This window comes from Pimephales promelas, chromosome 7 (assembly GCF_988280905.1).
Source record: "Pimephales promelas chromosome 7, fPimPro1.hap1.1, whole genome shotgun sequence".
Taxonomy (NCBI): domain Eukaryota; kingdom Metazoa; phylum Chordata; class Actinopteri; order Cypriniformes; family Leuciscidae; genus Pimephales; species Pimephales promelas.
The window spans coordinates 37,309,709-37,335,654 of record NC_142775.1 but is presented as its reverse complement, the minus strand read 5'-3'; the positions used below and the strand labels follow the sequence as shown (position 1 = coordinate 37,335,654).

Sequence of the window (25,946 nt, the reverse complement as noted above, 5' to 3'; positions counted from 1 at the left end):
ATTTTAATACACCACAAGCAATAATTTTACTATAACTAAAAAAAAAAGATAAAATAATAATATAATAAATATTATAGTGTGAACCGATATAAAACATAAAAAAACATCCGAAAATCATCACTGTTTCTCTTTCGGATATTTGATCCAGCCCTAACCAGTTCAAGTACTCACATAAATGCTCAACATAAATCTGATGGTTCTTCACCATTTTATGAGGAGACGATTAGATACTTAAACACTGTAATGAAATCTCTTTCTGGGGGTTTGCCGGCGGTAAATTATAGCAATTACAATATAAAAAAACACACACAGAGGCAGGCAAAAGATAATATCACAATCACATTATACGGTTAGGATCCTTTTTCTTCCAAAACACAGCCATGCTCCGGTTTAATAGTAGCAATTCTTTCTTTATTTGTTGTACCTTCGCAGAAATTGTATATTCTTTGCTGATTACAGAAAGGGAACATGGGCTGAATAGTTAGGGTGAGTACACGCATGGTATATAGAAAACACAAATCAACGTCATAACAATAATAAAGTATTTAGTTAACCTTATTTACATTTGGGCTGAGAACAAAATAATTTAATTCAAGCTACTATACTCGTTTTGGACACACAGATGGCTTTTCTGTCATTCAGTAGTAGACATTTGGTTTCCTTTACAAAATACTTAGACAGGTGCATTCTGGGTTCAAAAACTAACACATTCTAGTGCTGTAAAAATGACGCATAACCATCGACGGCCTTTTTGTAAATACAACACATCAGGATTAAGTGTGTGTAGTGGTAGCGATGACCTTGTTTGTCACACGACAAAGCTTTAACGGGTTAAATCTGGATAGTTGCGTCGAGTCAAAGCGCCAAAGGTGAAATCAAAGTGCATCAGCTGCTAACTTCAATGCGAAACACCGACCAGTGAAAATACTATCGAAGAACCGGCGTCCTTCATGTTCAGTGTCAGTAGAACAGCTTCAAGCGTGTTACCTACATCTCTTAGGCACGGATTCAATAACAAAACAAAAAAACAAGGCACCTCAAGCATTGAAGCATCAACACTGTCCCGAAAAAATAAAGCAGCACGTTTGCACATGGCAGCATTCGGTTCAGTCCTCTGGAAAAAGAAAGAAAGAAAGAAAGAAAAAAAGAAATATTCCCTCATTTTTCATTGGACATCAGAAGGTCTCTATGTACAATACAGTTAAAATGTGCTAAAATGAAAATGTGCTTTTTACATTCAGAGGGAGACGTCTCCACTTCAGTTTTGTGGTCTACAATCTACGCATCAGGTAAGCTACTCTTCAACGGACGGGAAATAGAAAAGAATAATACAAAAAAATAAATTATTATTCATAATAATAATACGGTAAGAGCTCTGCTGAACGCATAGGCAACACAATCATAAAATAAAACTTTCTTTTTTGTTTTACTAGCCATTGCCTCCTGAGATGATGGGCTCCTGCTCTGAATTCTGGGAAATGGGTGCTGGAATGTTTTGCTGAAAGACATTTGACATACAGCTTCAGGGAAAGAGGACGTGTGTTTGAATGAGAGTGCTGCGTTTGATTGAACGAGTGCAAACATTCGAGGGCGAGGGCAGGTGAATGGGGAGGAACAGGAACAGGAAGTGTGTGTTTGCAGCGGTGTGGTAGTGAACCCCCGTCCCGTCGTCTCCTGCAGCGTTCAGTCTCGTCCCCCAAACTCCCTCTCTGCTGTGGGAATGAGATGCTATCAGGTGATGCTCAGCTGGGCAAAGCCAATCAACTTCACCTCATCTGGGATCTCTGTGCTGTCACAACCAGACGCCTGAAGACACACACAAAACAAATCACCGGCTTTGTGATTTCTGAAGCATTATTTAAAGGGATGTTCTGTCAGCATTGCTGGCATAATGTGGATTTCCACAGACAATAATTTGACTAATGGTAAATAATATAAAACACAATAATCATAAAATAAATGTAATGTGGAATATTATGGATTACAGCAAACAGTATTTTGACTCTTTGTACAATAATAATATGATCAATATAATATGGCATAATGAAGACAACCACAGCCAATAATTTGACTAATAAAATAATACAAAATCTAAAATAATACAATAAATATGTGGCGAAATGCAGAGTGCCACTGACTACCAGTAATCTTTTTTAATAATAATAAATATATAACAATATAATGTGGCACAAATTATTATATTTTTTCATTATTATTTTTCACTTATAGTCAAATTATTGCCGGTGGCATTCTCCATTGCGCCACACACACACACACATATATATATATATAATTCTATATATAAAATAATATAATTTAATATATATATATATATATATATATATATATATATATATATATATATATAGTATTCTAATATATAATAATATAATGTGGCAAAAATTATTATATTTTTTCATTATTATTTTTAACTTATAGTCAAATTATTGCCGGTGGCATTCTCCATTGCGCCACACTCACACACTCACATACAGTATATATATATATATATATATATATATATATATATATATATACACATATACATAGTATTTATTTATAATATATATATATATATATATTTTATATATAATTATATATATAGTATTCATGTACAGCATTTAATAATAATGTAAATATCGATAAAAGACAAATTAAATTAGAAAAATATATATTTTGGACCAATATATAAAAGGGAATTGTATGCAATTGTGTGCTAAGCAGTTTTGCGCCTATACAGCATTTGCTATCAACATGCTAATGGCTAACTCAAATCAGTCATATATGAGGGACAGCAGTGCATCTCACCAAGTTTCGCAATGTCAACCGCAAATTCTGCAATGCTACTAAACAGGGAGACTTTAGCACAATACGAGGAAGGATAACAGAAAAAGACTGTTTACATGGTGCAAACTCAACAGGACTTACAGTACGTCAGCAGTCTCACCTCAGAAAGCACGGTTTAGACAACTTTACAGCTCATAAGAAATGGCTTTCAATAATTCATGCAGGTGCTTTAACAGCAATAGCAGCTTCTCATTTGTGCTTTTAAACCCTTAGGAGCACTGGACCACATTTACTTGCTTAAATAAATAAATAACCAACCCAGTTGATAATCAGCATTATGCAACAAAAATATAGAGTTTAAATTGCACTGAATCTGGATTATTCCCCTCCCTAATGGTTACTAATTACATACATTTTGACTTAATTTCCAACAACTAATATCCAATACACTTCAAGGGAGGTTAAGGGATGAAAGGCAAAAAAAAAAAAAAAAAAAGCAAATGAGGAAAGTAATGATATTGTAATCTTAATCACAGAGGAGAGAGCAGAGCATCTTATCACAGGTAACACACAGCCCGAGTGTGTGGTGGAAATCGATCGCTCGCTCTCTGCTGTCAGTACTCTCTGGAGGAGCTCAGGGTCAGACGACTGATCTCAGAGAGCGAGCGTCTGCTCTCTCTAAAAAACACTGCGGTGAAATACGGCCTGAGTTCAAGCTCCTTCTAAATAAGAGGCACTATGACCCGTGGAAAGGTCTGCCCATAAAACTCCTCTCTGACGTAACTACTCATAACATTTCTCCCTGGTGAAGCATTATGAATTACTCGGTGCAGAAGGAAGTGCTTCTTATATCGCTCTGTGTGTGTGTGTGTGTGTGTGTGTGTGCATGTGTTTTGCCGTTTACGAATGCAGAAATCCCTCTGATGGACACATAATGTAGACGCTGATATATTAAAGGGGTCATGTATTGAGAAATGACATTTTCCCTGATCTTTTGACATAAAAGAGGTCATTATACAGCTATTATTAAAACCAAGCTCGGAAAACGTCTCGTTTTCGGATTTTGTCACATGACTGCAGAAGATGATGAACGCCTACATCTACATCGTTGCCTCTTTAGCCCCGCCCACTGATTTGCACGTCATGTAGCAGGATTACTCTAGCAACAAAAACGATAGAGACACCTTTGAGAATTACAAGACATTTTGAAGTGCTAAGTTGTGGATAAAGTCTTTTGCACTGTCCTAACATTAGGAAAGCGTGGCTGACGCTTTCCTAATGGATGATGCAGATTCGTTTTTAAACAAGACTGTGTCTGAAATCGCCCCCAATACCCTTAAATAGGGCAAAGCTATTTATAGTGGACAATATCGAGTGCACTCATTCAATCCCACAATGCACCAAAATAACACATACAACCGATGTACTCCCAACGGCTAGAGAATACCCATAATGCACTGTGAGGGTTGTGCATGGAACGAATTCCCGCGTCTGACCAGAAGTTTGCGCCCACAGCTGAATCATCCATCCATACATTTTCCAAACCACTGGTCCAATGTGGCTACAGTGTAATATCATACAGGTTTAAATTAATTTTTAGTTGATTATTTAATTTCTTAAATTTAATTTAGTTTGGTTAATCGCATCCAAAATACAAGTTAGTGTTTACATAATATGTGTGTGTGTGTGCTGTGTATAATTATATATATATATATATATATACACATATATAAGCATATTAATACACACATGCATGAATATATTTAAGATTTTTTATTTATATATAAAACATTCATATTTATATATAAATTATATATAAATATATATATATACAGTATATATATATATTTCTTACATATATACATGCATATGTGTGTATTTATATATACAAATTAATTATACACTGTAAACACATATATTATGTAAACACAAACTTTTATTTGGAAGTGATTAATCGCGATTAATCAAAACCCAGCACTATAAATAAATAAAAATAAAGATGATTAATTAACATTCGGTTTTTCAACATCATAAAAAACAAATTTCACACGTGTAGCGGAGATGTTAAAAATGAACTGAATATATATAAAAATTTACGTGCAATAAATTCTATGTCGAATCAAAAAAGAAAAGAAAAAAGCTACCTTTTCTAGCTACTTTTTGTGATGTTTTTAATGCTTTTCTCATTTAACATGAATGATTTTATATGATCTTTTTGGGGGCAATTTCTCAGCCAGTTTTGATTTGCGATCAATTAGATTAATCAATCGCAAAATCATTTGATTAATTACATTACAATTTTTAATCGCTTGACAGCCCTAAAACAAATCGTTTAGCAGATTAAAAAACTCATTATGAAACAGATAGTTCCAGTCCTAAATGCTGACTGGTCAGTTTTGCAACTTTTGGTAACATGACGCAATGTCACTTGTGTTGCATTATTTATCCCCATTAAAATCGATGCATTTTCAGCGTTCTCTATTGCATGTCCATGCACAAGCCACAGAGCCTGCATGTGTGCGCACAACATAATTCTTCTTCACGGTTCAATATCCAGGCAGCATAATTGTCTGAGTTCCACACAGTGTAGTCAGGGGTGACATTAGTAAATGAGATCGAAGGACCAGGCTGCCTGAGATATTCCCCACACACACACACACACACACACGCCGTGCCGTCTACAATCCTGTTTCACCAGCAGATTTCTCAGCTTTAATGTGGAGTAGTGTTCCAATCATGTGATGTGGAGTTCTCTCATGGGACGCTCAAGCTCAAATTAAACAATAAAACTCCACACGTCCTAATGTGATTTTCTAAACACACCAGGTGCGAGTGAGAAATGCAACGTGGGAGTTTTGTGGAGGGTTGGAGGGTGAAGTTAAGGGTAAGAGCTGGCAGATGCTGTAGAGATAGCTCTCTGCAAAAGGCTGCAAACGCGCAGATGTTGTTTACCGCCAACTCTCGGCTCCATCTAAAGGAGTGATTAAACACAGGCGTCGCGCCGGATTGGCCAGTCCACCGGGACCTGCTCTTAGTGCTAGCGTTTCCTGCGGTTAAAGGAGAAGTTCATCTGAGATTCTGCCGTTATTTGCTCAATATCGTGTTGTTCCAAAACCACTCTTTCCCATAAAACAACAGCTAGCTTATAAATCTTGTTTGCACTGGCATTCAATTGAAACATGGAACCAAAAATAAAGACAAAATTAAATGTATGCCCTTTTTGGAGCCTGGAAGCCACTAAAGTTGGCGATATCATGCAAAATAAAAAAATTAAATAAAAATAATGGCATAAAATAATTAGGGCTATGAAACGATTAATCGTGATTAATCGCATCCAAAATAAAAGTTTGCGTTTACTTAATATATGTGTGTGTGGTGTGTATAATTATTTTGTATATATAAATACACACATATGCATTTATATATTTAAGAAAAATGTGTTAATTTTTATTATTTATATTTATGTATAATATTAATTTTGTATAAATATATATATATATATATATATATATATATATATAAGTATACACATGCAAATATTTCTTAAATATATACATGCATGTGTGTGTATTTATATATACAAAATAAATACACTACACACACATATATTATATAAACACAAACTTTTATTTTGGATGCGATTAATCGTTTCACAGCCCTAAAAATAATGCAAAGTTTTAAAATAAAAGATTTTTAAATATTTATTTATTAAGTTTTACATTTAAGTTTTAATGCAATGTTCACGACTGTAAAAACATACACACACACACACACACAAACACACACACACATACACTTAATATTTTTATATTAACAACTAGGGCTGTGCAAAAATTAATTGCTATTAATCTCATCCAAAATAAAAGTCTGTGTTTACATAATATATTTGTGTGTGCTGTATATAATTATTTTGTATATAAAAAATACCTATGCATGCATGTATATATTTAAGAATTATTTGCACTTAAATTCTGTATATACTGTATATAAATACATAATCTATATTATATAAATATAAATATTTTATATATGAATAACACATTTTCTTAAATATATACATGCATGTGTGTGTGTATTTATATATACAAAATAATTATATACAGCACACACAAATATATTATGTAAACACAGACTTTTATTTTGGATGCGATTAATCGCAATTAATTTTTGCACAGCCCTATTAACAACACATATTTTGCTTAAAAATACTTTATATTTGTTTTGCTTTTTTTAAAATTTTACACCAAAAAATGTACATCATATCATGGAGTAATATGAAATAAAGTCATAAACTTACAAGAATAAATTTTAAAATTATTTAAAACTTTAATATCGTAATTTTGACAATTTATTTTGACATTAACTCAAAATATAGCTTTATTAATCTTGTAATGTCACAGCTTTATTCTTGAAATTTCATGACTACAGTATTCTCATAAAAGGCCTATTTGGAGATTATTCTCAAAGCAACATTTCATTTATTTCGTAATTTTACAATTAAATTTACAATCAAAATAACTGTTTTAGCATTATTATGATGTTTATTTGTAAAATAATAATATTGTAATGCACATAACATTCAATTTGTTTAAATATTGTGATTTGCTTCTATCGTCCGTCTTTAGCCGCCACTATGAACTGTGTGTTGTTTGTACATTCTTCAAATGTTCTTCATATGTGTTACATAGAAAAAAATGAGGGTTTGGAACGACATAATGGCAAGTAAGCTTTGACGAAACTTCAATATCTTTAACACCACCATGGAGGACCTCACATTACATGAAACCTATCTACAGGGAGACGATCTCACCAGAAGATTCATGTGAATGGAGCAAAACGGCATCCTATCCAATATAACGGTATCCACTTAAAAGTGGATTAAAGCGCCGTCTATCACCACTATCTGTCTCTAATCCTCCACAGAGGCTGAAATATAAAAGTCCAGGGGAAATATGAGCAGATCCTCCCACAGGATCCAGCCGCTGGGGTCTAATGCGCTCCCTTCTTCATCTGTATGCATTTAACAGTAATACTCAGTGACATTTTAATTCGGGTATTCATGTATCTGCCATAATATCACAGTTCTGTCATTTTTTTTAGCGCATTCAAAGGCATCATTAAACACTCTCCGATTTGTCATGTGCTCAATAAGGAATTATGTAATGAAAATTCATTACGCGCTGTCAAAGACGTGATTTCAGCGAATAATAAATGAATGGTTGTGTTGGACCTGAGGGACGTATGCTGTTATATATTCAATGCACAATGAATTTGCTGAAAGTAAATAAACCGCATCGTATAAAAACAGACCAGTTGCAATCGTTCATAGCTGGGTAAAAAAATGACTCCATCAACGAAGAACAATTTCAAGCCAATTAATTACAAATCTGAGTGTAACTAGAAAACGATTTAATGAAATTAATTTCCATTACTTTTCCATTCCCTCACTGGAATTGTGACATTTAGCATGTGAATACTCACCAGCTTAAAGGTCAACACTTTATAGGTAACTGGGTCGTCTACAATCTTCTGAAGGTTAGCAGCCACTGGGAAAACGTGTAGAAAAAGATACTGACATTAGGAGTGAGCAATACGGTTAAACAAATGACATCTTGATATGAAGAGTTCAGATGCAAAAGCCTCTAAGTGCCATTTTAAATTTTCTTCTAGAATGACCATTTTTATCAAGCTTGTATATTTAAGTTCAGTGATTTCACTTAAATGGCAATGATAAATACCTATTAATTGTTATTTAAGTGAAATTACTGAACTTAAATATACAAGTTTGATAAAAATCATCATTAAAGAAGAAAATTTCAAATGGCATTTAGAGGCTTTTGCATCTGAACTCTTCATATTCAGCACCTCTGTATTCACGTAGTTGCTCTGAAATGGCTTGAACTCAAATTACCCACTAGCCAAATTGTGTGTAACCGTGAATGCTAACTATACACATTAATTGGTGCGGTTATAGCATTACTGATGCATGGGCGACTCATCTTCCCCTCATACCTAGCATATTGCTTTGCATGTTTAGTGGACTAATGACCCCTGAGATTGTTTCCTTTAGCAATTTAGCAATTTTTTCCTCACAGATGAAGCCGCTATCAGTCCCAGAAACATCATGAGCTGCTCTAAAGTAATGGTCAGAAGTTATTCACAATTTTCAACCTGCTTTTTATTGTAAAAATGTGAGTAAAATACATAAATGAACAATGTTCACTCATTCTCTGTTACCAGGAGTGAGACATTTTTTTGCGTTCACGCCATGTCGTAATTACCGTACCGAGATTACAACACGTGATGCTCTATTCTGAGGAATAGGAGTTATGCATTTCTATCACAATACTTATCAACGCCTAGATTAATCTGCAGTGGTCAGGTGGAACAAGTTGAAGCTCTCCCATCTTACAAGCTGTAATTACGAGATCGTGGACGTGAATGCTTCTTACAAGTTGAAATTATGGTAATTACTACATGGCACCTATTCACGTTTATTTATATACTGTAACGATAATGGCACAGAGAATGGATATATTTGGAATCACTTTCAGATAAGACTTTTTTTCCAGCTGATGAACAATAAAAACATTAACAGCCAATCATAATCCATCCTGCTCACCATTTAAAGTGGCAGACGATAAAACTGAGTTTAATGTGACGCACGCTCAACTTACCCACTACAACATCATGACCATTGACCAGACCAGCAGAAAAGAGCTCCTGAGAAACTCCATCAGCAGTGTCTGAGAAAACACACACACATAGATGCACAGCATGATATTACAGCAGGAAAACTGTCAGAACAAAAAGTTAAAAGTATGTTCTGGCAAACCAACGCACACAAACATCAACAAACAAGTCGCAATGGACTCGAATGCACTGAACCAGTCAGATCTAGGGCTGGGTGGTGTGATGCAGGGCTAATAGAGTTAACTAAAAGAAGAAGAAGAAACATTGTCTTGAAATAAAAACAACTTTAACGGAAATCAAATATTAAAAATTTCAGTTAAACATTTTGCTATTTCAAATGTGGAAAAAATGTTTCTTTTATTTATTTATTTTTTATTTAGCTTAACTGAAATAACTAAAACTGAAATAATGGTGAATAAAACCTGTTAAAAAAATAAAAATGACAAAAACACAACAAAAATTCTACAATTTTAACTAAAATTCTAATGGAATATACAAAAATTAAAATGAATTTATAATTAAAAAAAAAAAAAAAAAAAAAGCCCAGGTCAATGGTAGACACAAAGCAGAGATTAGTTGATTATGATTAATAACTTCACAATTTGCCACGTTGACGTTATATTTTACAACTTCAAATGTGGCTCATCCAATCAAATTTTAGAGTTATTTGACAAACATTTTATTTTTAACTTGTTAAATGACTTCTTTATTAGTGATACATTTTGTTATGAATAATCAGATTCATTTGTGACGATCAAGATCCAAATAACAGGAGAATGTACAGTATATGTGTGTATATATATATATATATATATATATATATATATACACTCTCAGAAAAAAATGTACAAAAGCTGTCACTGGGGCTGTACCTTTTCAAAAGGTTATTTTATGTGATAATATGTACATTTTAGGTGCTAGTATGTCCATTTCATGAGCTAATATGTCAATTTTAGGTGGTAATATGTACATTTTAGGTGGTAATATGGACATTTTAGGTGTTAATATGTACATTTTAGGTGATTATATGTAAATTTTAGGTGATAATATGTACATTTTAGGTGGTAATATGGACATTTTAGGTGTTAATATGTACATTTTAGGTGCTAATATGTACATTTTAGGTGCTAACATGTCCATTTCATGAGCTAATATGTCCATTTTAGGTGGTAATGTGTACATTTTAGGTGGTAATATGTCAATTTTAGGTGGTAATATGTACATTTTAGGTGATAATATGTACATTTTAGGTGCTACTATGTCCATTTCATGTGCTAATATGTACATTTCATGTGCTAATATGTACATTTTAGGTGCTAATATGTACATTTTATGTGCTAATATGTACCACTAAGGTACTAATATGTAGCCTTTGGATACAAAAGTGTACCTTTTGAAAAGGTACAGCCCCAGTGACAGCTTTTGTACCTTTTTTTCTGAGAGTGTATATGAACATTGTTTTCATTGCAATTTCAGCAACAACCACAAAAGGTTACTTCAGACATTCTACTATCCATAATTAACTTTGGAATTACATGTCAAATAATTATCATTAGAGTATTAGTAGACTGAAGTAGAATATTAGGTTAGGGTGGGTAGAATAAGTTGATATGTAGATGCAAAGTTACTTATAAAGTCTGTTGGGGAGCATCTAAATAAAGTGTTAGTAGATATTAAGCAGTCTCCTGATACTCTAATGAGAGTTAGTTGACATGCAGTTGCAAAGTTATTTGAATGTCTAAATTGGGCCATTTTGTTCATACCACCCACCCAGATCTATGCAGTCTGAGTCCCACTGAGAACAGAAGGAACCCTGTGAGATCTCTTTTTTAATATTGCTAACACTGCCTTCAAGTCACTCTGGAAAGATCATTTTAAGACGCACATGAACGCCAGCACAATGTCATAATTACCAGTAGGAAACTGGATTTTCTTTGAGCTCGGGCTTATAATGCTGGAGGCGTGTGGGCATGGTGGAATTAAATTGCTATTAATCATCGTCATGCTTTCAGTGTGTCCAGTGACTGCACATTTACTTCATGGATGATTCTTCTAGGTTTCTTCTATCAAGAAATGGTGTTGTGTTAATTATGTGTAATGGAAATGACATATATTTTTATTATTTTACTTCTGGGATAATGTTAACAAGTTAGCTAGCAGTCAATTTATTTTACACAAATAACATTTAATTGATTTCTTTATTAATGTAGTACCTGGTTTAGTAATGACACCAAATAATAAATACATTCTTTAAATGAATGAAAGGCTGACTGTCGAAACCTCACAAAGATGTCTTCTCATTTTTCTAAAATATGTGATGTAATGGTTATGATAGCAGCATTGGGGACAGTGATATTTTGCTATAAAAATATAATAATATCTAAACATAAATACCAAATTAATTGAAATTTGATTTTTAAGTACTTAGGGAGTGTTAAAGGAGTAGTTCACTTTTGAAAAAACTTTAGCTGATAATTTACTCACCCCCATGTCATCCAAGATGTCCATGTCTTTCTTTCTTCAGTCGAAAAGAAATTAAGGTTTTTGATGAAAACATTCCAGCATTTTCCTCCATATAATGGACTTCAATGGGAATCAAATGGTTAAAGGTCCAAAAGACACTTTCAGTACAAACTGCAAACTATTCAAAGGGATTGATCAGCGTTCGTGACTCTCCTGTTCAAACTCGTTCACCAAAACGAACGAATCATTTTCCGAGTCAATTCGTTCGTTGAATGAACCAAATGACGTGGAAAAAGATTCGTTCATTTGCACTGAAACTGTCTTTTGGACCTCGAACCATTTGGTTCCCATTGAAGTCCATTATATGGAGAAAAATCCTGGAATGTTTTCATTAAAAACCTTAATTTCTTTTCGACTGAAGAAAGAAAGACATGGACATCTTGGATGACATGGGGGTGAGTAAATTATCAGCAAAACGTTTTTTTAAAAGTGAACTACTCCTTTAAAAGAATAAATTGGCCAGAATTTCACAACTGACTTTCTCTCTAAACTTATTAAATGAATAATATAATCACATGTATTAAAATCAGCGAATTTGTACTTAGAACTTAAAGCTATTTTAATATATCTTTCCAAACTGGATTAACTGAGTAAAAATATTTATATTTATATATATATATATATATATATATATATATATATATATAGAATAAACTCATCCTTTGCTCTTCGTTTTGATGCACTACTGCTAAAAGAAATTGTGTCCATTTCCTCCCAGCCTAAATGCCTTCGTAATAATGTTTCCACCCTCGTAAGTGGGAACGTCCCAGGAGGACTTGAAGACAGCGTAACGCTGCGACTGGCTGATGCATGATGAGGTGCACTGACCTTGCCCTGGAGTGAATTCAAACCGTATGTCATTCAGCTCCTTCCTTGAGTTCCTGAGGGACAGAGAGAGAGAGAGAGAGAGAGAGAGAGAGAGAGAGAGAGAGAGAGAGAGAGAGAGAGAGATCTGTGGTGAGAAATGGGAGTGCACCTGTCTGTCTGTCAGTCTGTAAGACAGCCAAGTGCGAACGTGGGCCATCTGTGCTGTTTTACTGAGTGTGTTTGCCAAGCCTGACACACACACGAGCCTCAGCTGGGTCCTGTCCTCAGAGCTCTCCAGATAATCATTTTGAAAGAAAATTTCAAAAGCATGCAATCAGTGCCAATATCAGCATGTTTTTTATAAACCAGTTGGGTTTTTCTGTGATTACAGGAGAAGGTTTTAACTAGCGCTCAGGTGAGCTGTTGGGAAGAGGGCGGTGTTCAGTTGTGTTGGTTTAATGAAGGAAGGATTCACTGATCTGCTAATGGATATCTCATCATTTATGCTTTTTTAATCCTTTTTGGAGAGTGATGCGTTACTATGAGCTGTGGTCTGGAAAAGGGTGACACTGCTGTGGAAGACTAGACCGGACACTTCAAAATCAAATAAAATGAAGGAATAAGTTATCATCAATTTAATAATTTAAACATAAAAATGTGAATATATCAATTTTTTAAATGGACAAATTATTAGACATTTAAAACTGTTAAATTTTGGTAAAGTTTTACAATCCAGTTAAAGAAAAATTTAAATGGTAAATTAGTAAATGATTTGTTAAATGCATGTTAAATTAAAACATTTAGCAATTTAGTTTGCAACTCTAAATGTTTTTTGATATTTAAATTGCATTTTCATTGATATATATATATATATATATATATATATATAGTATATATATATATACACTGTATACACACTATACTTTATATATATATATATATATATATATATATATATGAAGAGTTCAGATGCAAAAGCCTCTAAGTGCCATTTGAAATTGTCTTCTAGAATGATCATTTTTATCAAGCTTGTATATTTAAGTTCAGTGATTTCACTTAAATGACAATAAAGATTACCTATTAATTGTTATTTAAGTGAAATTACTGAACTTAAATATACAAGTTTGATAAAAAATCATTAAAGAAGAAAATTTCAAATGGCATTTAGAGGCTTTTGCATCTGAACTCTTCATATATATATACATATACACACAATATAAAATATTTTATTTAAAGGATTATACTTGGTAAGATGAGACGATAATGACAAATAAAAATCTTAAAACAATGATAATCTCCCAAAAATGTGGTTGGGAAGTGGGTTATAAGAGTTGGTATGCTCCGGCTGATGGTTTCTACTGTTTTATGAAGCGAATCTTCTCGATCCTAAGGCTCTGCCACGCTCAGTAAACACACCTAGAGAGCGGCGGCTATGCTCTGGTTCTTCTCACTCATGTTTATGATAAACCGCCCCTGTGTATTTGGAGAGATCTGAGTCAGACCTTCACTTTGTTCTCTCCAACATCAAACAGTCTGTTCTGCTTCTGCAACAAGGGCTGACAACCTCATAAAAGTTACATTTGCAGAGGAAAGGCAAAGGACACAAATAATATGCACCGGCTCCGTTCACTCGCTTCCAGTCATTTAAGCGGGAGAGAAGACTGAAGTCACCACAGCTATGGGAGATGAACCACGTCATGCATGTGTGTGTGTGTGTATTACTGACAGGAGGTAGACACTCTGGGTGAATCACATTAAAACTGGCACGTCAAGAACATGTCCAGCTCTAGTTCCACGTCAGTAATCTCATTTTAAAGGCAATTTCAGCACTGTGTTTTTCGGTTGTTTTAAAAGTATGCAGATTAATTATGCTGTCTTCGTTTTGGGTATCGTATTTATCGTTCGCAAAGAAGGCAATCATGTAAATCACTGTGACAAGCCCAGAGAAAAAATCCATCTAAGACGCCAGACAAAGAAAGAGAAAAATAGCTCTTATTAGCAATTATACTACGGCGCTGTTGAATGCTTCAATCTGATTGGTTTACAAATGTTTTAAGGTGTGCAATTATTTTCAGGGGAATGCACGGCTAAAATAGTTCGGGTTTTCACACACACACACACACACACACACATATATATATATATGATAAATAAAGCATGATTAATCACATTCTAAATAAAGTTTGTGTTTACATAATATATGTGTGCACTGTGTATAATTATTTTGTATATATAAATACACACATATATATATTTAAGAAGTATTTAAATATATAAAATAATTATACACAGTAAACACAAACTTTTATTTTGGATGCGATTAACCGCAATTAATTGTTGCCCAGCACTATCATGTATATATATATATATATATATATATACATATACACCGGTATATACACTGTATATATGTATGTATGTATATATATATATATTTTTTTTTTTTTTTTCACTGCCAGCATGATGCGATTATATTATCCAAATGTCTACTACACCAGGGGTTTTCAAACTTTTTGTATGTGTGGACCACTCTTTGTAATAAAGAATTTTCACGGACCACCTCATAATACACATATTATGATATTACAAATTATATTATATATTACATATTATAATCAGGTTAATTTGAACAACAGGCTTATTTCCATATAGCAATGGAGTATGAACTCTATACAGTAATAAGAACACTTGGATGGATATAGTCAGCATTTCAAAACCTTTGGCGATTTTAGGGGATTATTACAACCCTGGATTATTAATATTAATCTTCAGAGTTCTACAAGTCCTCAAAAAGTAGACTTGAGTTTGTCATCTGTCATCTGCACATCTGACGAAACGGAGCTTGAACGTCATGGCTGAGCGCCACTAGCCCATTTTAGTAATCACACAATAGCTTGACAATTTAATTTACATTTTATATAAATATAGGCCTACATATCCTTTTTACTTTTGTTTTAATAGCAATTTCTTGGTAAATTATTATTATTATTTTTTGCTTTTTCACGGACCTCCTGCAGTACCCTCACGGACCACTAGTGATCCGCGGACCACAGTTTGGGAATTGCTGTACTACACCATGTTTAGGACATGGTGCGTTGACATAATGTTTTTTTCTTCTGATCAAAAGGCCTGATAATGCATTGTACATATACAGTACAAGCTGTTGGATTGAATGAAAGGTGAAGTGTCCATATTACCAAGCTGTGTGTGTGAGTTCCTTCAGCGCCCGTTTAACCGCTTTTCCAGAACTCCAGCTGTGCTATTGAGCCCAGTGGACTTATTTAGCAGATTGACACTTGCATTAGCCTCATTTTCTCTAGCACTAGATTATAATGACAGCAATCATCACTGGTGTTGCTCTCCACCCCTCCGTCTCTCAAGTAGGTCACTTAACTGATCGTTGGAGGAATGGGATCTTACTCTAGACGAATGTACGAACACCAGTTTTAAGAGGTTTATACAGCCGATCCCACGTTATGATGCATAGTGGGTTGTCAATGGCACGGTGGACCTTGAGGACTAAAAAGGATTTTAAAAAGCTAAACCATCACGCTGGCAGCGATAAATCCGTTATGGAGATAATAAAAAGTAGTCTGTAGGGGTGTGAAGGAATCTCAGCTGGCAGACGGAATAAAAACAGATTTTACTTAGTGATTGTAATGCGTTCATATATATATATATATATATATATATATATATATATATTCCTCCTATGCCATGTAAAACTTTTGTAATTTCCATATAGGTCTTTGATATTATCATTCCATTGCTTTCTAACTAGCATCAGAAAATAACCAGGGGTGATTTTGTTTAGGCGTAATACCAAAAATGACATAAATTCCAATGAATTTAATTGTATGGATTCTGCTGCAACAAATTAATAAATATCTGTCCAAATATCACTTCTGTTACAAAATATTGAACTTTGAAACTCAGACCTTTCTGAGAATGTGTTCGATCATAAATTATGATGGGCAATGAAAAAGTATGGCAAAGTACGTGTATGAATTCCGGTACCATTTATTAACATTAAGTGACATCTCAACCATTTGGTAGAGGCTGATATTTGAAAAATTATGGGATGTGCTGAAAAAAAAAATACATTGAGTGAGGTTACTAGCGACATAAGAAGATAAGAAATCCAAACAAAGAAAATTTCGCATCACTTTTTTCTTGGTGTGGACTTCAAAGGGTTAAAATCAATTTTAGGGGACAAACATTGCTTCTTAATAAAAAGCATAATTTCTGCCACCACTGCCCGCAGCATCTTTAGGCCTGAAATGCAGGTGTTTGTTTTTCTGCCTGACCGGCTGGATATTTCCACACAGCGCCGGCGGCTGAGACCTGACATCTTGGAGACAATTTCCTCACTGTCGTTATGTTTTGACAGTTTTCGGAGGTCAAGCTCTCGCACTTACAAGCAGCGAAACCCGAGCACACATACAATCCCAAAAACACACGGATGCTCAGCGTGGACAGACGCCGCCAGCCTTCGAGACGCTGTGTTGTAGCCGTCCTGTTTGGCCTGTCATCGTTATCCAGCCAATCAATCTCGAGAGATAGCTGCGAGCCACAGAGAGCCCTCGTACTTGACACGCGTCTCCTGCTGGCTCCGGGTGATGTTTTCACCCTGTGGCCAGAGGAAATCAGATCCCTGCTGCTGTTTTCTCACTTTTCTGCTCACGGGGGCCTCTGGTTCTCATCTAACTGATTTGATATCCCTCATTTCCCTCAGGAGACGTCCGCTACATAACCACTTGACTGCAAAAGACCTAAACAGCCAAACAAACAGGGGGGGTTCAAGAAAAACTGGCAAGAACACGCCTGGGTTTCATTTCAGCCCCAAAATCATTCCAAAAAAGATTAAGAAATTATATTTTGCTTAACGGAAATGGATACTTTGCATTATGACATTTTTTAAATGATCTTTTAAATGCACTTTTTTATAAAAACGCCATTACAATAATAGGTATGTCATCCGTTTAGGGTATAATTCTCAATATTAACTATATGTTTTAGTGATCGACCGATATTGGTTTTTTTTATAACTGATGCCGATTATTTGCATGTTTATGTGCCCGATAACTGATATGCAGAACCGATATGTATTTACTGTTATACTTCTGACACAATTATTACAACACAAATGAACTGAACAAACCATTTTTTTATAACAATCACTCCCTCTTTCATGTTAAATTAAATCTTTAAATTACAATAAAACCATTTATATTATTACCATTATTAAACCATTAATAGTATTTACAGTATTTATATGAAAAAAAATATAGTAAATACTGTTCGTTTTCTCACACAAACCGCTCGTTTCGTGTTTTAGGCCATCAATGTGTACTTACATTTACGAGTCATTAAATCATGTTTAATTTGGACTTCTCTGTGCATGCTCTTTGAGGTGGTGACCATAGACCTTCATTATATGACAGACAGACAAGAACGGTTTGACCTAAACATATCTAAATTGAAAATACTGCTGAAACAAAGACACCTACATCTTGGATGTCCTTGAGGTAAGCTAAAACATATCAAAATCGAATTTCAAAGTGAACTATCCCTTTAAGAACAAATAAGTTTAAGAACATTGGTTTACACTCAACAACAAGAACAATTCACTAAAGAAACGTTTACGCTTTTTCCTCTCTGTGCACTTTATTTTCCGCTAAAGTGCTGCTAACTAATTAGAAAATGACTTTAATTGAGGAAGTTAATCTAATTCAAAGTCCATCTCTAATGAGGTTTCACTCTGTCCAGTTTTGTCTGGTCTGAAAAATGGGATGGTAGTCTCTGGTTGGGGTGTTAAGACTCACAAATCAAAAGGTTTCAAGCTGAGTTTGCAAAAGATGAACCTTAATTACAATAACGGATCGTTTTAAAACAGTCACATCCAAGAGTGTGGAAAAGCTCAGTGTGTGATATGCAAATCATGCCAAACTGTAAAATGTTTCCTGATAAATTGTGCATAAAGTTAGCGCTTTAAACCAAATTCATCTTCACAGCATCTTCACAGCACTTTTTTCTATTTCAAATAAATGCTGTTTTTTTACTTTCTATTCACCAAAGAGTCCTAAGGGGAAAAAAAACAAATCACGGTTTCCACAAAAATATTAAGCAGCACAACTGTTTTCAACATTGATAATAATCAGAAATGTTGACACTGAAGCCTGAAGTAATGATGCTGAAAAATATATTTGACTATATATTAAAACAGTCATTTGAAACTAATAATATTTCAAGCCTGCTTAAAGATGCATGAGAAAAATATTAAACCAAGTGGCATTTATTTTAAAGAAAAGACAGCACTTTTGAAGCAAAAATAGATAGATACACAATATATATACTGTTCATACAGCCTCTAAAAGTACCTCAAGACGTTTTTAAGTGTTCAAATATATTTGGGCTCTATTGTATGTGGTTGAGTGGCGTGTCTGTGTAGGTTTAGGCATTGAAGAGATGAGAGAGCCGTGTGCTTGTAGTGGAGGAAAACTGTATGCAGCCTTGGTGAGCATAAGAGGCTTCTTTCAAAAACATTTTTCTTACAAAACCATATTAGGTTGCACAGACTGGTCGACTTTAATGCTCTGCCACGATGCTTTAAAGGAGTAGTTCACTTTAAAAAAAAAAAACTTTTGCTGATAATTTTCTCACCCCCATGTCATCCAAGATGTCCATGTCTTTCTTTCTTCAGTCGAAAAGAAATTAAGGTTTTTGATGAAAACATTCCAGGATTTTTCTCCATATAATGGACTTCAATGGGAACCAAACGGTTCAAGGTCCAAAAGACAGTTTCAGTGCAAACTACAAACTGTTCAAAGGGCTTTAAACGATTCCAGACCATAAATAAGGGTCTTATCTAGCGAAACGATCGCTCATTTAAAAAATAAATAACAAAGTTTAAGTTTTATTAGCTCAAATGCTCGCCTTGCTCTGTTCTGTGATGCGCGTTCGTGACTCTCCTGTTCGAACTCGTTCATCAAAATGAATGAATCTTTTCCCGAGTCAATTCATTCATTTCGTTCGTTGAATGAACCAAATGACACGAAATAAGCTTTGTTCATTTTGATGAACGAGTTTGAACAGGAGAGTCACGAACGTGCATCACAGAACAGAGCAAGGCGAGCATTTGAGCTTATAAAACGTAAACTTTTTTTTTTAAATGAGCGATCGTTTCGCTTGATAAGACCCTTATTCATCGTCTGGAATCGTTTAAAGCCTTTTGAACAGTTGAAACTGTCTTTTGGATCTTGAACCATTTGGTTCCCAATGAAGTCCATTATATGGAGAAAAATCCAGGAATGTTTTCATCAAAAACCTTAATTTCTTTTCGACTGAAGAAAGAAAGACATGGACATCTTGGATGACATGGGGGTGAGTAAATTATCAGCAAAAGTTTTTTTTAAAGTGAACTACTCCTTTAAGCTTGACATCGACTAGTCGTTGATCATGGCCTTTAGAGGGCGCAACAAGACATTTTTAAAGTCAACTTTTACTCTCCATTTCCCACAGTTAAAATGACAAATAAATGTCGACTTAAAGTCGTCCAACCCCTAATATACATATCTTTAGGCAACTTTATGATGCTATTTACATTGAAGCCTTGATGCGAGTCCTGAAAGCGCTTTAAAAGTGCTGGACTAGACTGTCTGTCAGAAAAAACACAATCTAACCCACTGAATCCACAACTGTGAAACGCAGCTAAATGTAATTTACCCTCCATAAAGAGGCCTCAAATCGATGCAGCCTCACGCTTCCGGAGCTTTTTTACACACTGGTGGCGCGTAAAGAGCTTTGAGTAAGACTCCTGCGAAGACGTGAGGCAAGGACAAATCCGTATCATATTCCGCCACAAAAGCTGTCAGCGATGATCGGCCAAACGCTTCATTGTTGGGTAATGGGAGCTGACAGGACTCAGCTAAAACCATTGAGCGTGAGCTGAGCCAGAGCGACAGTAGAAATGCCTTCACAGCCAGCAGGCTGGATAACAACACCACTAGTTGATTAAATGTGTGTGAAGACTACACACATGAGGTTCAGCGCTCCCCAGGTGCCATTATCTTAGATCCACTACTGCTTACAAAGAGAGAGTCAATCGCTTACAATTATTCTAACAGCAAAATAAAACCAAAAACACATCCACTGGGAGTGAGTGGACTATATTTAGCAAGTCTGAGCTCAACCTGAGGTGTTAAAGGAGAAGACAGTCCGCTTACAGAAAAATGCTTATTTATTTCTTGGTTCTTCAATACTCATTTGATAAATTAGTTTAAAAACCTAAAGCAATGTTTACTCAATTGAGAACTAATTTGTTAACATATATAATAGCATTATAACTTTACATAAAAGACTATGGGCCCTATTTTAACAATCTGAAACGCAAGTATCAAGCGCAAAATGCAAGAAACTTTGTGGGCGGGTCTTGGGCGCTGTTGCTATTTTACCGGTTGGTTAAATGACTCTTGCGCCCGACGCAAGTTTAAAAGGAGTTGGTCTGAAGTAGCTTCATTATTCATAGGTGTGGTTTGGGCGTAACATGATATAAACCAATCAGAGCGTCATCCAACATACCCTTCAAGAGCAGGTGCATATGTTGCATGGGCGTTGTGCACCCGCTACATTATGGCCAAGCATGCGCGCTTAAAATAGCATTATGAACAACGCGCAACGCCCCACTGACTTTAGACTAGGTTTTTGGGATGAATGGATGGATGGATGGGTTGGTGGGTTTGTGGATGGGTGGATGGATGGATGGATGGATGGGTGGTTGGATGGTTGGTTGGATGGATGAGTGGGTGGGTGGGTTGGTGGATGGATGGGTGGATGGATGGATGGTTGGGTGGATGTGTGGGTGGATGGGCGGTTGGGTGGGTGGATGGGTGGGTGGGTTGGTGGGTTTATGGATGGATGGATGGGTGGATGGGTGGATGGATGGATGGATGGATGGATGGATGGATGGGTGGATGGATGGATGGATGGGTGGATGGATGGATGCGTGGGTGGGTGGGTGGATTGATAAGTAGGTGGGTGGGTGGATTGATAAGTAGGTGGGTGGGTGGATGGATGGATGGGTGTGTGGGTTTATGGATGGATGGGTGGGTGAGTTGGTGGGTTTATAGATGGATGGATGGATGGGTGGATGGATGGGTGGATGGGTGGATGGATGGGCGGTTGGGTGGATGGATGGATGGATGGATGGATGGATGGATGGTTGTATGGATGGATGGATGGATGGATGGATGGATGGGCGGTTGGGTGGATGGATGGATGGATGGGCGGTTGGGTGGATGGATGGATGGATGGATGGGTGGATGGATGGGTGAGTGGGTGGGTGGGTGGGTGGATGCATGGTTGGGTGGATGGATGGATGGATGGATGGATGGGCGGTTGGGTGGATGGATGGATGGATGGATGGGTGGATGGATGGATGGGCGGTTGGGTGGATGGATGGATGGGTGGATGGGTGGATGGTTGGGTGAGTGGGTGGGTGGGTGGATGGGTGGATGCATGGTTGGGTGGATGGATGGATGGATGGATGGGCGGTTGGGTGGATGGATGGATGGGTGGAAGGATGGATGGTTGGGTGGGTGGGTGGGTGGATGGGTGGATGGATGGGTGGATGGATGGATGGGCGGTTGGGTGGATGGATGGATGGGTGGATGGATGGATGGGCGGTTGGGTGGGTGGATGGATGGATGGGTGGATGGGTGGGTGGGTTGGTGGGTTTATGGATGGATGGGTGGGTGGATGGATGGATGGATGCGTGGGTGGGTGGGTGGATGGATGGATGGGTGGATGGATTGATGGATGGGTGGATGCGTGGGTGGGTGGATGCGTGGGTGGTTGGATGGATAGCCTATTTTCTATAGTCTGATATACAAAACCTAAAGTTTACTTCAACACTTCTTCACTTTAAGAAACTCAGGATCATTAAATCCAGTATTGTGTAAAACTTTGAGTCTGGGCTGAGAGTCAAGCGGCAGGAACAGAGAGTAATGCTGGACTTAAGCGTTCATTTACATGTCCAGGTTAGAATAATTACACCTCCCTGAGGTCTCTCCACTTGGCCTGTTTCTAGAGAGCAAGGGCTTTGTGCACTGGATATGGGGTCTAGGAAACATATGGAAGTGTTTTGTGTGTGTGTTTTGCGCTCTATAATGAAGTGTTGGGAGGAGCAAGCAGATGCTGTTATCACATCAACCCAGACCCTTTTACACACACGGGAGCGAGAACAGCTTCTGTGCAGAGAAACTTTCTCAAACAAACTATAGCATTATCTCAAATGAGAACGTGGGGAAAAATAGTCTGTGGTGCTTATTTATATGAATAATATATGGACATGAATTCAAAAGTAAATCAAAAACACAATATTGTCCATTCTAATCTCTATTTTGTGTTTGTATGTATGCGTGTATGTGTTTTTAATAACAAAACCTACAAAGATAAATATGTGCCACATTAATAAAGCAATATGCAACAAGAGGCCGTTAACAAAGCAGAACTCTCTTAAAGGGATAGTTCAACCCCAAATTTTAATTCATGCCATTCCAAACATGTGTGACTTTTTGTTTTGTAAAAAAAATAGTGATTTTTTCATCATGTTTCAGCTGTGAAACACAAACGAAGACATTCTGAAAGAGTCCATTGGCTTTCATTGTATGGACAGAAAAAGTACATATATATATATATATATATATATATATATATATATTGTGTGTGTGTGTGTTCCACAGAGAAAAGAAAGTCTGGAACATTGGAATAGTGTAGAATGACTTGAGAGTGAATCAATAATGATTTTTTTTTTTGGTTCAACTATGTAGCTGAGGTAAAATGTTGTTTTTCTTGTTTGTAGCAGTACTCATTTTTACATTCTTCTTTTATCATTTAAATTCAGTCAATAGTTCAAGTAATTCCACAGCTGTCTGGTTACCAACATTTTTCAAAATATCTTCTTTTGTGTTCAACAGAAGAAACTGATTCAGGTTTGGAACAACTTGAGGTTGAGTAGCCTAAATGATGACAGACTTTTTTATTTTTGGGTGAACTATCCCTTTAATACAGATCACAGGTGAGCACTGCTCATCCAATCACAGTTCAGAGTCAGAGTTTTTAGAGTTTCACACAGGTTTGTAGAGAAATGGATCTAAATTCAGAGCAATATCTAGAAATCCTATCCTATCTTGGGATTTCCTCGCTCACTCTCCGAGTCACTCCACACATCACTTATTGTCTTATCAAACACAGACATTTTTCTGTCTGCCGGCTGAATCCCAATAAACCCCAGATTTATAGACTCATGCCTCTGTATACCTCATGATGAGATTGGGAGATTTCACACCGCGTCCCAATTTCAACAAAGGAATCTATCAGAATATCAGGAAACGCACGTAATAACTTTCCTTGCTAAACAAGCCAGCATTGTGATCGGCCACCATAGTTTGGACCGCTGTAATTCAGTTCTTTCGTACTTCACATTAATCCGTGGATTTAGATGGCATCTAATGCAAACATTTCCACCGCAATGGGTCTGTAGATTTATTCAAGAATTATCCAACCTTTTCACATAGCCAAACAAAGACCTTAGCGAAATCCATTTCACAATCGACAATCGAGCCAAATATTCAGATCAGCTTGGGTCAAGATCAAGTAATCATAAGAGACCGCTTCAACGATCAGCGTTCATCGATTCACTTGCATGTATTTACGTCAAGAACTATTTGCAGAGTTAATTAAAGTCATTTTAAATAATTTAGCAAACAAGTCTATCCCTCGCTATCCTGGCCATTATCCTGATCCGTTCTGATGAGCCGAACACCTGCTCTCGCTGCTGACCTGACTGTGCAAATGGATGAGAGCCATTAATCTCTGTTCTCCTGCATCTGTTTACCTCTCTCTCTCTCTCTCTCTCTCTCTCTCTCTTGATGAGGGCTCAAACTCAGCTGTCCGTGAGGCTTGATTAGGCGCCCGTTTTTGGCACTGAATCAATGTTGTTTATAAGTTTCAATGCTGAAAATTGAAAAAGGCTCTTCACACGGTTCATTCTCCGTCAATCCAAACTGAGGCTGTTGAGGATAATTGGATGAAAGACAGAAAGATTTCAATGTAATGATTGGTTCTGAGCATGCCTGTGAACAACACACATTCTGCACAATTTCTGTGCTGATTCTGCTGGATTTAAACAGGGTAAAAAGTGTAGCACTAAATGAGATGGGTGCATTGGTGGGAGGGTGGGTGGGTGGGTGGACGGATGGATGGATGGATGGATGGGTGGATGGACGGATGGACAGACAGACAGACAGACGGGTGGGTGGATGGATGGGTGGGTGGAAGGACGGACGGATGGGTGGGTGGATGGATGGACGAACGGACAGACAGATGGACGGGTGGGTGGGTAGCTGAATGGATGGATGGATGGATGCATGGATGGACGGACAGACAGACAAATGGACGGGTGGGTGGGTGGATGGGTGGATGGATGGATGGATCAATGGATGGGTGGGTGGATGGATGGATGGATGGATGGATGGATGGATGGGTGGATGGGTGGATGGATGGATGGATGGGTGGGTGGGTGGGTGGACGGATGGATGGATGGGAGGGTGGATGGATGGTGGATGGATGGACGGATGGACAGACAGACGGACGGGTGGGTGGATGGATGGATGGGTGGGTGGAAGGACGGACGGATGGGTGGGTGGCTTGATGAATGGGTGGGTGGATGGATGGACGGACAGACAGACAGATGGACGAGTGGGTGGGTGGGTGGGTGGATGGATGGATCAATGGATGGGTGGATCAATGGATGGATGGATCAATGGATGGGTGGATCAATGGATGGGTGGATCAATGGATGGGTGGATGGATGGATGCATGGATGGATGGACGGACAGACAAATGGACGGGAGGGTGGGTGGATGGATGGGTGGATGGATGATGGATGGATAGATGGATGGGTTGATGGATGGATGGATGGGTGGGTGGATGGATGGGTTGATGGATGGATGGATGGGTGGCTGGATGGATGGGTGGATGGGTTGGTGGATGGATGGATAATCAAAATATCTTATCTTGTTCTTCTGTTATACTTCTCTCTGCTGAAGTATGATGGCCGCACTGCAGTTAAGCCA

At 36.8% G+C, this 25,946-nt stretch overlaps 2 protein-coding genes across 9 annotated transcripts in view; both read right to left on the bottom strand.

Annotated features, from left to right (window-relative positions):
- Positions 1 to 389: 389 nt before the first annotated feature.
- Positions 390 to 25,946, bottom strand: part of stk39 (serine threonine kinase 39) — a 118,923-nt gene continuing 93,366 nt past the window's right edge. For 6 of the 8 annotated variants that reach the window (XM_089133428.1, XM_089133427.1, XM_039683187.2 and 3 more), the window contains 4 exons: positions 12,832 to 12,884; positions 9,465 to 9,533; positions 8,269 to 8,333; positions 390 to 1,806 (listed from right to left, as the gene is read on the bottom strand). In XM_089133428.1, the coding sequence (XP_088989554.1) occupies positions 1,732 to 1,806; positions 8,269 to 8,333; positions 9,465 to 9,533; positions 12,832 to 12,884 (262 nt within the window). In that variant the 3' untranslated portion in view covers positions 390 to 1,731. Of the gene's footprint in view, positions 1,807 to 8,268; positions 8,334 to 9,464; positions 9,534 to 12,831; positions 12,885 to 16,569; positions 17,583 to 25,946 lie in introns of those variants that run through there. The other 2 variants (XR_016169350.1, XM_039683188.2) reach the window with 2 other exon arrangements.
- LOC148978402 (uncharacterized) lies at positions 21,806 to 25,346 on the bottom strand (the record flags this gene model as incomplete). Its single annotated transcript, XM_089133430.1, has 2 exons — positions 21,806 to 22,675; positions 25,269 to 25,346. Coding segments are annotated over 2 exons (948 nt in total), but the record flags the coding sequence as incomplete, so codon positions are not given.